This window comes from Lontra canadensis, unplaced genomic scaffold (genome assembly GCF_010015895.1).
Source record: "Lontra canadensis isolate GAN:19392208 unplaced genomic scaffold, GSC_riverotter_1.0 scaffold19, whole genome shotgun sequence".
NCBI lineage: Eukaryota > Metazoa > Chordata > Mammalia > Carnivora > Mustelidae > Lontra > Lontra canadensis.
Window position 1 is genome coordinate 23,590,984 of NW_022631013.1, and position 18,792 is coordinate 23,609,775.

At 39.4% G+C, this 18,792-nt stretch overlaps 1 protein-coding gene across 6 annotated transcripts in view; it reads right to left on the bottom strand.

Annotated features, from left to right (window-relative positions):
* Positions 1-18,792, bottom strand: part of TMEM245 (transmembrane protein 245) — a 96,601-nt gene that overhangs the window by 26,937 nt on the left and 50,872 nt on the right. For all 6 annotated transcript variants that reach the window (XR_004383047.1, XM_032860805.1, XM_032860808.1 and 3 more), the window contains 5 exons: positions 18,647-18,737; positions 11,281-11,379; positions 8,892-9,023; positions 4,667-4,789; positions 4,393-4,538 (listed from right to left, as the gene is read on the bottom strand). Coding sequence is in view for 5 of the 6 variants with exons in the window: in XM_032860805.1 (XP_032716696.1) it covers positions 4,393-4,538; positions 4,667-4,789; positions 8,892-9,023; positions 11,281-11,379; positions 18,647-18,737 (591 nt within the window). In the remaining variant the exon portion in view is untranslated. The remainder of the gene's footprint in view (positions 1-4,392; positions 4,539-4,666; positions 4,790-8,891; positions 9,024-11,280; positions 11,380-18,646; positions 18,738-18,792) is intronic.

The following is an 18,792-nucleotide window of genomic DNA, read 5'->3' on the forward strand; positions in this document are numbered from 1 at the left end:
TTACCAATCGGGTAAGGTATCCCCCAGCTCTCTTCACTACTACCTAACCTCTCTTGAAAAGTTACATCTCCTTCCATTTCCTGATTCATCTTCCCCAGAGACCCAGCTCTATGGTGAAATGTACAGAAACCCAGATGACACTGGATTTCCCCGTTGCAGAGGGGAATGGTCACGCAGCATGAGCAGACCTAGCACGCTGCTGAGGAGCACAGAGAGGCTGCTTCTGTGGAAGCCTTCCATCCCCACTGGAAAAAACAGTGAGTCATTGTCACACACTGAAGCATACAACAGTGACATCACATTCAATCAACTGGAGTCCTTGGCAATAGAAATATTAATTCAATATTTTTATACATTAATACATGATTTTGTGTCTTTGACAGTGCCCAATGATCATGGATGCTTACTCTAATGCTAACTAAAAAACAAACAAGGGGCTGTTTCAATCATATAGACAAATAGCAAACATTTGTACCTCAACACTAATTATAAGGTTATTAAAATTAATTTAACAATTTTTAGAGCAGCACAATGGGAAACTAAATACAAGACAAAGTTTCTTGAGGACATTTCCTTGGAAATGTGACATAAAGGTTTAAGATTATTAAACTGATCTATAATTGAGTAGTTTAAAAAGGCATTATTTTTATTGAGTGGGCTATTATTTAAGAACTTCAGTTAATTTGACTTTCCCAAGTATGTATAAAAGATTCTTTTTCTCTATTCCACTGTTTGAAGAGCTACCTCTTCAAATAAATGAAACTATATTTTCTTACAGCTTGAAACTCTTCCTTATACATTTTAATTTAAACAGATGCTTATAACCTTAAATTCATGAGAATTTCTTCCCAATGAATATTTAATTTGTTCAAAGTCAAAAATGGAAATACTGATTTACTGAATGAGTGACACTGATTTTTTTTAATCCAAATACTTTTAATTCTCCAGAGTTGGGGGGCAGAGGTGAGAAGCACATTCATGTTCCAGAAAAAAAAAAAAAAAGGAAAAGAAAAAAGAGATTTCACAGCACATACATTCTCCCATACAATTCATAAGTAGGATTCCCACCTACCGGCGCTGAAAAGCTATAATCCCACAAGCAAGAGCCATACCCGTGTGCATGCACTCATGTGAAAATATCACACACACTAAATTGCACGGAGGCCGTGACAACATGCAACTTAGTAATGTGCAATATCTCCACCAGAGCAAGCAGAATGGGAGCATCAGGGGAAAAGGGTGTGATGCAAACATTCAGGACACAACATGCTCTCCAGGGACGAGAATGGTTTGGGGATAAGGGATACATGCCACTAACATAAAAATTTATGAAATGAAAACCCAAATGAATACACAAACATATCCAGTTTAGAAAAAAACATTTACTTATTCAGAACTGAGAATCGTAACTGAGATTCAAAAATTCAACAGAACGGTGATCATAAAATAGCCACATATTTCAGAAGGCGAAGCTTCAGGAGCCAAGACAGTTTGGCTGCCTGGCCATGCAGTTAACTCCCAATTTTAATTCCCCTTTCAACTTATTGATGGGTCATATAAAACGAGTTGAATGATTTTCACTTGACTGCAACAGTGACGACGACTAACGGCTGATGTTTATGGAGGCTGATCACAGATTAAATTGCACTCTCAGGACTTTATAATAACATTTTCATAATCACGTGTGTAATATTTTTCCTCTTAAAATCTTTGTCCATGAAGAAACATTCCATCTTGAACACAATCCTTCAGAATGAAAAATCTGGCAAGCGCTCGAGAACTAGAGCTCATTGTTATCTTACATACATGAGAAGATATCTCTTCAGAGATATCTGTGTAAAACCTGTCCATTTTAGGTCTTGAATTTGACCCAATAAAGAAAGAGACAAAAAGCACTTGGACCGCTAAAAATTATCTTGAGTTAAAATCTTTAATTTACATAACTGTGGTTATACAAATGATCCAGTCAAGTTATCTGGTCTGTACTGTATTTCTCAGTTTTGACAACTGTTAAGATTATAGTTCTAGTACTAAGGGTTTAGAAATCTTCTTATATCAAAAATATGACAAAAATGAATGGTTTTGATACCAGTATCCTTTGGAACCAAGACATGGCCTACTGCTATAGTGCATAATTAGTTTGTACAATCCCAAGAAGATAAGGCAAATCTAATTTGTGAAAAGGCACATATGTATTTCCTCTCCCTATAGATGACCATACTCTTTCTAACCTCAAATTTCCTTGATGAGCCAAAGACCTGAATTTCTAGCTGCCAGCCTCATGTGTCCATTTGAACAGTCCTAACACTACCACAAATTAAACTATAATCTTCTGCCCCAACCAGGTCCTCCTGGAAGAAGGCACCATGGTATACTAGAAGGATATGTGCTTACTTGCTTGCTTGCTTTTTAAAAAAAAATTTATTTTTAAGAAAACTCTATATTCAACTGTGGGGCTCAAACTCACAATATCAAGAGTCACATGTTCCACCAGCTGAGCCAGCCAGGTGCCTAGAATATGTCCTTTCAATCAGCTGGACTAGGTACAAATCACAGCTCTGCTTACCAATTCCAAGCAATCATGACATTAAAGAACTAAGTTGGAAACAAAGGAGCTGGCATATTTGGTATGAAAACAAAATTGACTGTAATGACAGAGGAACGGTTGACCAATGGTTCACTCTAAGAAAGCAGAACAAGAGAAAATTCAAGAACCATGATTTGAAAACAGAAAAGCTTTTGTGAGAATAAGAGTCAGTGTTAATAAAGGTTATTTCAGGAAAAGGAAGTAACTCTCTTGAGGTTCTTAATGGGACAAGATAGTTATTTTTCTGTAAGGCTTATCTTTAGTCACATTGACTAAAGGATTCTGCCAACCTTTGACATGGTTGATTCTATAGTTTCAGCCTATTGGGAAAATAGGTTATTTTTCTTTTTGGTTGAGCTATTTACCTAAACTTCTCTGAGTCAGATAAGGTCATTTAGATAAACTGACATGAATTTATTGCTAGGGTTTTCAACATTTGATTTACTCAATAAAGATGATACCCAATGACCATATATGCTAAAGCCAATAGGTGTCCTCCCTGAAGACAGCTTTACCCTGAAAACTGTTATATTAGATAATAAACTCCAAAACTTGGAATTTTTACATAGATGGCCCCACATGGATACCCAAGAGCACCACAGAGGATAAGGGCATTTTTTAAAATCCTACCTGATGGCCAATAAAGGAAGCAAGATATTGATGAAGACTTTACCCAGGCCTTGCTAGTAGGAAAAAGAAAGATAACCCAGCAAATTTTCTAGAGAGAATGTACTTTAGGAACATGCATGCTATTTGAATGTAACTGAGGGTTTTCCAGAGACAAAGTAGTATCTTCAACCAGTTGTTAAATGAACACAATGAAGAAATAAGCCAAGATCAGTCAGACAGAATTATCAGGTCAAATCAAGATTTCTATAAAAGACTTGTTGCAAGCAATGCTATTTCTTAAAAGTAAGTGGAAACATAAATGCCAGCCAAAGATTCACTATTCAAGGTAAGTTTAAGACCATTTAACGAACAACTTACTAGAAAAAGAAGCTTTGATAGATAACATGAGGATTTAATTTGGACAACAATTCGTAAGCAGTAAAAATACAGTAGAATCCTAATGAGCTAAAAGCAATGAGAGACAAGGGTGGGGAAGGAGCTGAGATAGGCCTGGGCTGCAAGGGCCTTTCCCTATCCAAAATGACAAAGATGAAAGGCAGGGTTGCAGCGGGGGAGGCGGGGAGTAGCCAATGACTTGGGAAGAGCATATGAAGAAAAAAAGGTAAAGAATATCTCATTCAGAAGCCAAGCCTGCACAACAGGACAGAAGTTTCTGGCCAGAACTTGTGAGATACACACATAGCCTGTGACTTGAAAATAACCACAAACTTTGCATTTTCCAGTATCCAATCTACCCTCATGCAAAGGGACAGCCTGGCTACAGAGGAAGAGAGGAAGAAACAGAAAGACCATCCGCTGCCCTCCCCTGGGCACAGCTGCAGGGCCTGAGAACAGGAGGGCTCCCAGAGAAGGGGAGGTGTATGTGTGTGACAGAGGGGTTCTCCCCAGGAAGTGACATGATGACAGGAGCTGCAGCTAGAGCAAGGGCCTACAGTGGGAGAAAGCTGTAACTCACAGGACTGACAACAGGAAACTGAAACTGATTTTTTTTTTTTTCCTATCAACACTTGCATTGCTCACATTACTCTCTCAAAAGGAAATAAAAATATCTGAAAATACCAGGTCTGCCACCGGTTTAGCACCGAATGTTATTTGAAAGGCTCGCGACAGAAAACAGGCTTCTCACAGACAGCAGTTTCTGATGGAAAGAAGAAGAGCATACATTTTCTCCCTACCTGATAGCTTCTTCCACAGACTGGCCAATAATATTAGAAGAAGGACCTGGCTGAGATAGTGGTGTCAGGCTTATCACCCACTTCACTGGCTTGTAGTACTCATCGCTGGAACTTAATAGATAAAATAGTGTGGTCAGGAAAATTATCTGCAAAACAAAGGATAATATCTCCTAAAAAATCACATTTGGAACCTACAGGAAGGAAGCATAAATGGAACCACAACATGCTTTACTGCGGAAGGAGAGGTATCATGCGCTTATCCACCTGTACATACCAGAGACAGCACGAAATTGAGAAGGGCAGTCCCACTGTAGAAGAGGATGGTCAGCAGCGTCGTGACAGTGGTGAAAAGCAGGCTCACGTTCCGGCTCATGACAATCCACAGAGACTCTAAGATCTGATGGAGAGGGAAAGCTAAACATCAGAACGAATCCTCCAGAAAGAAGTTTCTACAGCTCTCTGCTGTGCTTTTACTACAAGCGTGTGAGTATCAGAAACTGAAAATAACTGAGTATTATCTTAAATGAAAAAAAAATCATCTGAAAGCATGTGAACATTGAAAAGTAAGGAAAATGGTTAGGAAAATTATGATGAACATATCTCCAAATCATATTCGGTAGCCATTAAAGATAGCTCTATTATAACACAGAAAAACATTTTCTGATACACTGCAAAGTTATTTAAAAAGCAGGAAATAAAAACTTTAAATATAGCATGATATATATAACTGTAAAAATGATATTTATAGGAAAAATACCTACAGGAAAATATTCCAGAATGCAACCTGTATAGGATCACAAGTACAGACCATGAAAATTCTAGTATTTGTCTTATTAGCTGCCTCCCCCCCTTGCCACCTCCAACTTAGATTCACCTACAAACACAAAAGCATCACACGGATGATTTCACTAAAATCATAATAAAAGAAATGATCAGATAGGTCAAGGACAGAACTCTGCAGCTGAAAATCTTTCTTCAGATAGACGATGACCCTTATATCAAGACTTAATAGTGTTCATTTAATCCATCACCTGCAAATTCACTAGAACCAGTTATTAAAATAGTTATTAATACCTGTTAAATATTACTAAAAGAAGATGTACAATATCAATGGCACACCTGTATGTTTTCATTTCCTATCACCTCATAAACTTAAATTCCCTCATGATAACATCTATTCCCTGTGACAGAAGCAAAACAGATGATAGGATCTTTATTGTAAAGAGAGACAAACCAAAGCTCAGAGATTTTTTAAAACTTGCCCAAGGGCCTTGGAGCTAGTAAGTGCAACTAGAGCTGGGACCAGAAATCTAATGTCTGATTTTATTTTGGTGTGCCCTTTCCAAAACAGCAGTTCTGCTTTTTGTCATATGTGCAAATTATACCATCTGTTCTATGAAAGGCCTACCCATTCCTTTCCCATCTCAAATGTACCATTGATAAAGGCATATTTTGTTGTCTCTGGCGTTTCTTGCAAAGCTCAGCTCAGTCTTCATGGAAGAGCTTTTGCAGGCTGGTTTCATTTACAATAACTCCTTACAGAAAATCTCGAAAATGCTTTGCAGTGCCTACAAAAAAATGCATGACTGACCATTTGACCTTGTGGGATAAAGAATGAATGAATAACACCACTGATTCCAAGAAACAAATCAACAATGCCCTTACTTGTGATTTTTACATGCATTCTTTTGGGGGCTTCTGTCATTTTGGAATTTTTATCAAAAAATTTTTAAATACTTTCTGGGTCACACTGATAAGAAATACTCTGTGGTGATTCTTAAGAAATTAACTGAATACATTAATTGTAGACTGCCAGTTCTCCAACAACAATCAAGTAACCTTTCTGTGTACCTAAGGGGATTAGGCAGAAAGGTTCAGAATGTGAAAGCTGTTGTCTATTACAAGTATGAAGGCAGGAATAAAAAATTTGATCAAGGGTTGACCTCGACACCTTAAGATTTTTTCTGATGAAATAGGTAGTAATATTAAGAATGTGATTGTTTTATACTCTGTTAAGAATGTGTGCTGATATTTTAGATGATGTACAAAAATCAGTGAACCAATATTCTAAATGACCAGTGCATATCACAAAAACATGCAAGAGTAAAATGCCGATTTCTAACAAGACAGATCAATGGACTTTAATATAATACAGTGCAAAAAATTTACTGATATGGTTTCAAATTCCACACTGCAACTAACCTTTAAGAAATACCATTTGTTGAGTTTTGGTGTAGTATGAAAGAAGAACCACAATTATCTGAAAAGGCTATTAAAAGACTCTCCTCTTTTCCAACTACATATCCGTATGAGGCTAGATTTTGTTCATATATTTCAATCAAAACAATGTATTCCAATTGACCGAATACAGAAGCAAATGTGAGAATCCAGACATTAAACAGATTTGCAAAAATATAAAAGAAAGCCACCCTTCTCACTAAACTATTATTTTTTTGGAGATGCCCAGGTGCCTCAATCAGGTAAGTGCCTTCGGCTCAGGTCGTGATTCTAGGGTCCCAGGATTGAGCCCTGCATCAGACTCCTTGCTCAGTGGGGAGCCTGATTCTCCCTCTTTCTGCTCCCTGCTTGTGCTCTCTCTCTCTATGACAAATAAATAAATAAAATCTTTAAAAAAATTATTTTGGGGGGGCGCCTGGGTGGCTCAGTGGGTTGGGGCCTCTGTCTTCGGCTCAAGTCGTGATCCCAGGGTCCTGGGATCGAGCCCCGCATCGGGCTCTCTGCTCAGAGGGGAGCCTGCTTCTTCCTCTCTCTCTGCCTGCCTCTCTGCCTACTTGTGATCTCCGTCTGTCAAATAAATAAATAAAATCTTTTTTAAAAATAAATAAATAAGGTGGCGCCTGGGTGGCTCAGTGGGTTAAGGCCTCTGCTTTCGGCTCGGGTCATGATCCCAGGGTCCTGGGATCGAGCCCCACATCGGGCTCTCTGCTCGGCGGGGAGCCTGCTTCCTCCTCTCTCTGACTGCTTCTCTGCATACTTGTAATCTCTGTCTGTCAAATAAATAAATAAAATCTTTTAAAAAATAAATAAATAAATAAAAATAAATAAATAAACAAATAATAAATATCTGAGAGAATACATATATTAAAAAAAATTATTTTTTGTTTTGGAAAAAGGTTGCTTTGCAGACGTTAAAAAATGTGTTACATTAATATGTAATGCTATTTTGAGTGAATTAATATATATTTTTAAAGTTTTCAGTTTTAACTGCTGATATAGTAATAATCAACAGAACCCACAAAAACAAATAGTCTAGAATCTTCAGACCAAAAAGTTTCATGGCTTTCGGACTAGAGGAAACAGGGAGGGGACTACCAAAACCATAAAGTCTTAGAACTGAAGGACATGAATTTCTAGATTTAATTCCAAACTGCGACAGCTCTATTAGGTGCATGGGAGGAAGGGCAAGTGTGAGCGTAGGGACGGCGGAGGGGGGGTGGGGAGGGAAGAACCAAAGGAGTTATAAGAAAACCCCAAAAGTGGTGTAAGAAAGCATGGGGAGATTTTAAAATCACATCTTCATCTTCGTCTTCCATATCAGGAAGCCAAAATATAATACCAAAATTGTAAAACCAAGAAAGACCAGCAGGTTATTTTGGAAATTTAGAGGTAAATACCCAAAGAAAGCTAAAAGAATTGACAGCTGTTTCTAGAAAATGAGACTGAAATGGGGAAGCACAAGGCAGGTTACTGTTATTTTTTACTAAAAAAAATATTTTTGACTCTCCACTATGGTTATCTATTAGTTTGATAAAAATTAAATTTAAAAAAATCTAGCATTTCAGGGCACCGGTTGGCTTGGTTGGTAGTGTCTGACTTGAGTCTGAGCCCTGCTTTGGTGGCAGAGCTTACTTAAAAATAAAACATTTAAAAAAAAAAAATCTAGCATTGCAAACTTCAACTTTTGTTAGCTTGATGAAAGTCATGAGTCTATCCACAAGAAAACTCTCCTCTCAGTGAAATGCCACATGCCAAGACATGTTTACAAAACACGCTGTGGAACCAAGAGTGGTTCCTTGCTGCCTTTGACCCTCTGGCACACAAGGCAGAGGTGGGTGGTACGTGGCTGGAGAGTGGGCTGAAGAACATCCAGTCTCTCTAATGTAAAGGGAACCATATCACCATCTACCAAAGACTCTGCCCACCAAAAGACCGTTTTCTCTCCAGGGCTCCATCCTGGGGACATTCTAGTCAGCCTAAGAGGATGGGGTACTTGTATCTCAGAATGGGAGTCTACAACACTGCACACATGCTTCCTGACTCAGCACTGCTCAGTGACTCTTCAGACACCAGGGAACTACTTACCCTGAGGCCTATGGCTTTTGGACATCTTTCTAGTGCATTGAGAACTCTCAAAACTGTAAATGTCATGGCATTAAAAACAGGGTAACCAAAGGCCTCTGAGGGTGCGGGGGGAACTGGAAGTTAGAATTTCTATTTTTATTTCTAAGTCCAGTTAAACTAAAAATACTACTTCTTACCGAAAGAAATGTCTCAATGTTCTCGTGAACAAAGGAAACGATATCCTGCCAGTCCAGGATGTCTCCCAGCCAGCTATTCTGACGACTTATATGCATCTTCTGTCCTTTGTGCCTTCCAGAGTGCGTTACGTTCTACGGAACAAAATGGTTCAGATGTGACATCTCCATCTTCAGCCAAAACAGGAAAAGTATAAATACCCCATTTCGGTTTAGATCCACTTGGGCACTTTAATAGTTATTCAAGGGTAAAAAAATTTGCATTATTTAAGAAATCAACTAAGAACTCCACCTAAAGACCTGAACTGTATTTTTCTGTTTACCTTCTCAGTACTATGTGTTAGCCTAGCTCAAGTGGTCTCTTCCTTTATAAATACAGTTGTGAACACACTTTATCCCTCAATTTGTACCACTATACACCAACACAGCATTTACTCTCTTTTTTCTTTTCAACCCCTCTACCTTTTTGGGGGGTCTACCATTTTGCTTTTTCCCCCTTTCCTCATCTCCCTTATCAGTCTTCCACACAAGATAAAAACAGCAAGAGGAGAGAACATACAGAACACCTAAAACTAATACAATGTTATATGTCGATTGTATCTTGACAAAACAGGGAAAAATGAAAAAGAAACAAGAACGGGGAGCAAATCAAACTCTATATGGAAGACAATTACACTGACAAGAATGCAGGAATTATTAAATTTGAAAGAGATGTGAATAAACAAAGTGACTAGTGAGGTTAACATTTAGAAACCGAAGTAGTTTCTTAATATTTGGTTTGCATTCTGACACTTTTGCTAACAGCACAGTGATATCACTCTTCATTATGCAATGAAGAATTCAGGTCCTAGTAAAAGACATAAAGAAAGGAATACATCTGCCTGCTTATAAATCTATGCTTTTAAAACACTGACCTTCCTGGACCATAAAATGAAGCTTTTTAAAGGAGGTGAGGGATAGAAAATGCTGTTTGTAACCAGAAGCCCCAGAATTAGCAGAGGAAAAAGACACCTTTCCAGTCGACCGGTTCTTCAGCAAATAACTACCTACAAATTCTGAAATCAGTTTTAACCTCCACTCTGAAACCCACAAAAACAAACACTGTTCCCTCAATTCGTCCCAGGGGAAGAGTAAAAACTGGTCACTGAGCAACAAATTCAAATTTGAAATTGAGCGTTTCTCCCTTCCACCCCAAGTAAAGAGGTTGAAGGCAGAGGCTTTCACCACTGAGCCACCCAGGCGCCCCCAAGAGGTTGATCTATACGTGCTCCTCTCCTTACTGCCAACCCTGTGAAAACTGACCACCAACTTGTCTGGTTCTCTACCTCCTTCCCCACTAGACAGTCATCTCCCACAGCCCTGCTCCTCGAGGCCCACAGGCCCTGCCAACCCCGTGTACGGCATGACCCCACACAACCAGCTGCTCTCAAAACCAGCATTTTTATGTTTAGTGGAAAATGGTATTATTTTCCATCATAATTTCTGAAGTAAGGGTATATCAGCACAAGTAACAGGTAAAGGTGATTAAAAATCAAGTTCTCGGGGTGCCTGGGTGGCTCAGTGGGTTAAGCCTCTGCCTTCGGCTCAGGTCATGATCTCAGGGTCCTGGGATCGAGCCCCACATCGGGCTCTCTGCTCAGCAGGGAGCCTGCTTCCCCCTCTCTCTGCCTGCCTCTCTGCCTACTTGTGATCTCTGTCAAGTAAATATATAAAATCTTTAAAGAAAAAGAAAAAAAAATCAAGTTCTCCAAACTTTCGGATCTATTCTATTTACCTCCTTTAAAGAAAAAAAAGTCTAGAGCTGTACTATCTCAAACAGTAGCCACTAATCACATGTGGCTATTAGCACTTAAAATGGAACTAGTCCAAAAACTGGAGAGTCCAAAAACGGCATTAGTATAAAACATACACCAGGTATCCAAGGCTTGTAAGTAAAAAAAAACAAAGGATATAAAATATCTCACTAAGATTTTTTTCTACTTGTTTGCATACTGAAATGATAATATATTGGGGGTATGCTGGGGTAAGTGAAATACTAAAATTAATTTCACCTGTTTACTTTTCATTTTTTAAGTGGCCATTAGAAAAATTAACATTATATACATGGTTTACACGTTGCAGTTCTACACAATGAGATAAAACGCTGTTGATGCTAATGAACACAGGATGAAAAACGCGACGTCACAGGGACTGCTGGGCTCTGCATGCAGATTAACCATCAATTCAAGGCGACTTTCAGTGACCTGAAGTTTGGGACCTTGTAACTTAAGAATTTCAATAAGTAGCATCCTAATATTAATATCCACCTAATTAACATCTATCTAGTCAATGAGTCTGTAAAATAAAAGGACTTTATAGTTTGCGACTGAAATCCTCTAATAAAATAACTTACCTTTACAAACCAAGAATGATACAATCTGTCCCAAAGTTCTAGTACTTGCTTTTCAATTACAGCAGTATTATTCACCTTATCTCCCAGAATTTTATGAAGCTGGAAGAAATACAGATATGATCTGGTTTAATATTTCAGACAAAAATCCAGTAAAATTAATTCATGCTGGGTCTTTACATTTGTTCCAAATCAAACTAAAATGTTCCAGATTATTTAACGGCCTCTAGTCACCTTATGATCTTTTCTTAAACTCTACTCTTCAATATTCCTAGCGAATTTCCTTGCCTTTCTTGGCTTTTTGCTTCTCTCTATTTTTGGGTCTCTGAGAGGGTTACTTCGGGTTGTTAGAGAACGGTACATATGAAGCCATGATCACTGACTTAGCAAGTCTTATCTGCTCAGAGAAAAGTCTGTTGGATGTGGCTCAAATGTTCATCTATTACACAGGAAGCTCATGTTACATTTATCACCAGTATAAGAATTACCACAGAAATAGGGGCGCCTGGGTGGCTCAGTGGGTTAAGCCTCTGCCTTCGTCTCAGGTCATGATCTCAGGCCTGGGATCAAGCCCCACATGGGGCTCTCTGCTCAGCAGGGAGCCTGCTTTCTGCCCCGCCCCCTGACTGCCTCTCTGCCTACTTGTAATCTCTGTCAAGTAAATAAATAAAATCTTTAAAAAAAATTACCACAGAACTTTAAGTAAAATTTTAGGACCATAGCTATAAACACAAATATTTCCTATAGTTCTCTGAGAGACATCAGGTCTCAGAGTTATGACTAATGAGACTGGTGGTGTTTCTGGGAATCAAGTGCAGTGAGATAAGATAACTTTGAGGATAATTATTCATTATAATACCCCATGTTTTGTTATTAAAACCACAATATAACAGTAAAAAATTTATTTAATTATTTGAGAGAGAGAGAGTGAGAGAGAGAGAGAATTTTAAGCAGGCTCCATGCCCCATGCAGTGACTCACACAGGCTCAGCCCTATGACCCTGAGATCATGACTGGAGCCAAAATCAGGAGTTGTATGCTTAACTGTCTGAGCCACCCAGGTGCCTCAAAGACATTTTTTAAAAGATAAATACTAATTTGTAGTCTCACTTTCTTAGCATAACTGTTTCTACTTTTCCATATCCTCTGCAACTTTCTGCCCATTTATAGATATAATTTAGAATTCTTCATCGCTAACCTTAATCTTCATTTTTAATGGTTCCATTTAAGTTCATAAGTTTTTCTTTTTTTTAAGATTTTTTATTTTTAAGTAATCTCTACACCCAACTTGGGGGCTTCAACTCCCAATCCCAAGATCAAGAGTCACACGCTCTACCAAATAAGCAAGCCAGGCACCCCAGTTCATTAAGTTTTGGTATTATTTTACCCTATCAAGGAATACAGAGATGATTCCCAATTTTTAATGTCACAAGTAACACTGCATTGAACATCCTTGCACACAATTTTTTTCTTATTACTAATAGTAAGATAAATGTTCAAGAATCAAAGGAAAGAGGCACTTTACTAAAGGCTCCTGCTATGCATTGCTGAACTGTCTTCTATAGGGATTGTATCAGTTAATATTTTCCAATATCGTATGAATAAACTAATTCTTCCAAAGCCTTATGGACAGATAAGCTATCAGGTAATTTAATTGGTATAAAACTATAGCCAATTATTTTTACTTTTCTTCTTCAGCTACAAGAGTGACCATTCCTCCATGTTGGTTTTCAGTGTGTATTTTCTTTTGTGTGTCCTATCCACACCTTTTGCTCTCTTGACACTGTCCTTACAGATATCTGAACGAGTTTTTAGACATATCGGATGCAAAAATATCTGCTCAGTGTTTTCCTTTATATTTTACTTATTCAAAAACCAACCACAAATGAGTGAATATAATAAAAACCATTTACCTTTGCACAGCATTTTACAATTTACAAATGGCTTTCCCTTACATTATGTGATCTTTACAAAACCCCCGAGAGTTAGGAAGAAAAAAGTTTTTAATCACCTTTGTTCTTTCAAGATGAGCAAGCAAATTTAGAAAGGACCCGTGACAGGCCCAAGGTCAGGCAGCTAACTGGCAGAGGTAGGATTAAAAACTCTAATACTCTTTCAACTACAGTATCTATAACCTATGAACAAAGAACACCTAACACAGCAAACTGCCCAAAATAACTATAAGTCACAAGTATCCTAGTCTAATTTCCTTTAATTACTTGAAAGTTGTCTTTTAAGTAGCATGACAGTCAGATACTCACAGACCTCCTACTACCAACTCTTTCTGTCATTGTCTGCTCAGTTTCTGAGATCCTTCTTGAACCAGAAAAGCCCCTAGTCTAGGCTGCTGGCACAGTGGCCTTCTCTGAAATAAAGCACTAGCTCAAACCCGGAACCCCTTTATCACAGCACGACAGTGAGTAACTCTACAACACCACGACTTTGAAGGCAGGATTCAGCGTCATTTCAAACTTGTGGCGCTGCCAACCACAGCAGAACATCACAGACCCAGAACACCATCCTGTTTTAACATTACAGTACATAGCACAAGCCATAAGGAAGACGAGGCCAGAGAGCATGGGGCCTGATGGCAACAGCACTGCTATCAGAGGACTCACCAGAGCACAGAGCACAGATAATGTTAGTGGTGTAGGAGATACTCTTTGCATATGGAAGACAATGAAGCACTAACTAGGAGTAGGCAGGATGCCATCTGAGAGCTGTGCTCACTTAAGGCGAATAACCTCCTCTATAACATGGGGATGGGGAGTCAGTGGGCAATTCTCTGTTTTCATCTTGCTTGGAACCTTGACAGCATTTGCCACACCTGACCAAGTCTTTCTTGGAAGTATCTTCTCTCAGCCTCTACAACAGACACGGGTGGTTCCTCCCACAGGCTACTCCTCCTCAGTCTTCTCTGTCGGCTTGCTTCTGGGACCTTCAAAAGTGTAAGTGCTCCAGGAATCTATCTTTGGTCCTCTTCTGTCTGTCTCCTTAGGCCATGTTATAATATTAACTGTGTCCCTCCTAAATTCTTACATTGAGATCCTGACCCCCCAGTGCCTCAGAATGTAACTGTACTTGGAGACAGGGTCTTTAAAGAAGTAACTAAGTTAAAAGGAGGCCATCAGGGTGGGCCATAATCCAGTATGACTGGTGTCCTTATAAAAATAGATCAGGAGACAGACACACACAGACAGAAGACCATGTGAAAAAGACACAGTCATTAGCTGAGGAGAGATGCCTCGAAAGAAATCAATCCCACAGCACCTTGCTTGATCTTGGACTTCCAGCCTGTAGAACCATAAGAAAGTAAGTTTCTGTTGTCTGAGCACCCAGCCTGTGGTACTTTGTTATGGCAGCCCTACCCAAACGAAAACAGTTCATCTCTCCTGTTGGGTAGAGTGACAGATACTATCTGACAACATTCGAACTTCCACCTACAGCCCAGACCTCTCCCTGAGCCTCAGCTATGTACATTCAGTGGCCTTTTCTGATGCTTTGACTTACATATCTGCTAGGTATCTCTAACTTAACACACCCCAAACAGAATTACAGCTCCATCTCTCTGTAATCCTGCCCCTCCCCAGTCCCACCCCCACCACCTCGGGAAGTGGCACAGCTACCCTTCCAGGTGGGCTACCCAAAAACTTCCTTCTTTTTCACTCTGTATCCAATCCATGAGTAACTCCTGTCAGATCCACCTCAAAAATATATACCAAATGTGACCATTTCTCTCATTTCCCACTTCTACCATCCTAGTCCAAGTCATCAACATCTCCCCTGGACTACTGGAATAATATTCTTTTAGCCCCCTGCCTTCTCCATTCCTGCCCATCACTCCCAATAAAGCAGCCAAAATGAGCTTTCAAAATCCTAAATCAGGTCATGTCCCTTTCTGCTTTAAATCCATATATATCTTTGTATCTAAAATAAAATCCCAACTTCTTATCATCACCTATAGCTCATCCTGTCACTACATCCCCCATTCCAGCCACGTTGGCCTTCTTTCTTTCCTTCAACCAAGCTTGTTCCTACCTCAGAGCCTTGGATTTTCTATGCCCTCACCTTGAAACATTCCTTTCCCAGTCTTGGTGAAAGCATTACCTTCTCAGAGACATTCTCTGGTGTTCTAGCTAAGGCATCACTCTGGGTCACTCTGCATTACCTGGTCACAACACTTCTGGAACAGAAATGGTTACTTCTTGACATGTTTCATGTCTGTCTCCTCCTCCTCTCAGAGTAAGTTCCAGGAGGGTGGCAACTCTTTCTGGTCTACTGCTTTTCCCCAGAACTTAGAACAGTGCCTGGCACATTTGTGGATTGGCTGTCACTTCCTTCATTCTAGGCATGGGAGAAGGGACAGTGAAAACCCATTCAGGACTAATTTTCCTACTGTCTCAGGGCAGCATCTCTAGGTATAAATTTTGGAAAGAACATTATTAAGCAGAAAGGTTAGCTCAAGCAAGGATGTCCAATGAAGAAAGTAAACTAGATTTGAGCAAGAGAAAACTAGCAGATCTGGGTACTATAATGCATGGAGGATATAAGAGATAAGGCTGACAAGGCAGACTGGGGCAGGTAGACAGAAACCTTCTCTGTTCATACCTACACATACCTAAAAAACTCTACCTTTTCTGAGTATGACCTCTTATCCTAGCTTTATCCCTTTTTATACTTTAGCTCTTAGGACCCAATTCTCTCATGATTGTTAGCTGGATGAGATCTGAGCTTATTAGAAAAGCTAGCCCTTACAGGGGTACCTGGGTGGCTCAGTAGGTTAAGCATCCAATTCTTGATTTTGGCTCCAGTAATGATCTCAGGGTTGTAGGCTCAAGCCCCACACTGGGCTCCCCATTCCAGCAAGGAGCCTGTGTGGGATTCTCTCTCTCCCCCTCGCCTTTTCCCTCTGTCACTCTCTGTCCCTTTTCCCTTCCCCCTCCCAACTCCGAGCTTGCTCTCTCTAAAATTCTAAAATAAATAAAGGAATCTTAGTATTTCTACATTTCAACTTCTACAATTTCAATGGTTTTTAGGGTTTTTTCTTTTTTAAGATTTTATGTATTTATTTGACAGAGAGAGAGAGAGAGGGAGAGGGTGCGAGCACAAGCAGGAGGAGTGGCATGCAGAGGGAGAAGCAGGCTCCCAGCTGAGCAGGAAGCCCACTGTGGGACTTGATCCTAGGACCCTGGGATCATGACCTGAGCCAAAGGCAGACCCTTAACCAACTGAGCCACCCAGGAGCCTCAATGGTTCTTTTTAAAAAACAACTTTATTGAGATAATTCACACACCTTATAATTCACCCACTTCTGTGTACAATTCAATAGTTTCTTTTAGTATATTCAGAGTTATGTGACTATCACCAAAACCAATTTTGGAACATTTTCATTACCCCAAAAAGAACCTCCATACTCCTTAGCAATCACTCCCTAATTTCGCTAAATCTCCCCTACCCTTGGAAACCATTACTCTATTCTCTTTTTCTGTAGATATACCTCTTCTGGACATTTCATATAAATGCAATCATACGTATCTAGTTTGATTGCTTCTTTTACTCAGCATAACATTTTCAAGGTTCATCCACATGGTAGAATGTATCAGTGCTTCCTTCCTTTTTAGGGCCAAATAATACTACACCATTTAGATATACCAAATTTTGCTTATCCATTCATCAGTCAATGGATAGTCAATGACTGGTTTTAGATCCTAACCCCGTGTCTTCCAAATCAGGATGATAAATATGTTACAACCTTTGTTAGCAAGACCCATCTCTCTTCAACTGTCTTTCCTTTCGAGGCTTGGGTAAAGGGTTTCAAACATAACTTCTAAGTAATCTGAAAGTTATTTCTATAAAATCTTAGGCACATTTCTCCAGCTCTTCCCAAATAGGCAAGAATTCCAGAACTCAAATAGAAAAACCAAAAAAACTAAATGTTCTGCTTTCAGCAGAGTAAGTCAGCCAATACAGTTCTAGAAGTCTAAAATGCTTTTGCAATGGCTGGCTGGATCTTCTATGATAGTTAGGAGAGCTATACCCATAAACTTATCTTTTAAAGACTTCCATGTGGCATTCGATTAGGTCATCTGGCATGGACTCAAGAAAATCAGTTACACAGATCTTTCTTTTAACTTTTTACTCAACCACAATTCCATTCTTAGGTTAGATTACTATACACATGTATACACTGTAATTTTTAAGATAAGTTTCTTTTTGAGACTTTTGTTATTGAATTTTATTTGACACAGAGAGGGAGATCACAAGAAGGCAGAGAGGCAGGCAGGGAGAGGGAGGGAAGCAGGCTCCCCCATGAGCAGAGAACCCGATGCGGGGTTGATCCCAGGACCCTGAGATGACGACCTGAGCCAAAGGCAGAAGCTTAACCCACTGAGCCACCCAGGCACCTCTGTTATTGAATTTTAAGCAAGGAATCACATACCAATACTTTTTTCCTGAACATACTTCTCACTGCAACAAATCTTGTTATCCGCAGATGTTCCTAATTACTTCAATATACTAAAATTCCAAATTACCATCTTTCCCATAGGTAATATTGTGGGGGGAGGGTAATCCCAAATTTGTATCACAGAAACAGACCCTTACCTGCAGTAATTGTGCCTTATCCTCTACCCTTCATTTCCTTCCACAAAGCTTCAGACAAGCTAATCTCCTCAAGCACACTCCCACCTCCATATCTTGGCTCACATGAACACTCCTTAAAATACAGGATTCCTTCTCTTTATTCATCGAAAACCTATCATTCAATCCTTCATGGTTTATCTCAAGTGCCACAGCAAAGCACCTAGCCCAGTTCCTATGGTGCTCTTCCAGCGTGCTACAGCAGAAACAACAAGGGATTTACAAGCAGTCTTCAGTTTGAAACCAAGCTCTGCCATTCACTACATGACCACTGGGAATTTACTTAGCCTTGCTAAGCCTGTTTCTTCCTCTGCAAAATGGGTCAAACAATTTAGACTACTGCAGATTTCTTAGAAAGATTAAATGAAACAAACTGGAAACTGCCAAGCACAGTCACCAGCAGATAATAATATTTAATATTTGCTAACAACCATCTTTTTCTCCACAAAGTCTTATTTGACCACCCAATCTTAATGATCATTCTGTCCTAAGGCACAAATAATGAGTATCTACCTTGAGCAAGAAGCAAAGGACCAACCTCTCTGTTCAGGCTACTAGCACCGTTAAATACAATCTTCCAGAAAGTTTACTTTCATTGATGTTTCTCGTTGACCTGTAGATTTAAGCATATTTCAAAAACAGAAACTGTTCTAAAGAGAAACTCCATTTACACTTCATCAAAGGGAGGCCCCTACCAATGAAGACCTTGCAGAGAGAGGCTCTCCTCTTACCTTGTGTGTTATCCATTCTCTTCCATACTGGTACACATTGTTAGCTGCAGAATTGAGGGCTCTTTGGACTACTTGAGCCTCAGGAAGCCAACTAATTTAAAATAAAAGAAAGAAAAAATTAAAACTAATACATTTTTAGTGGACCA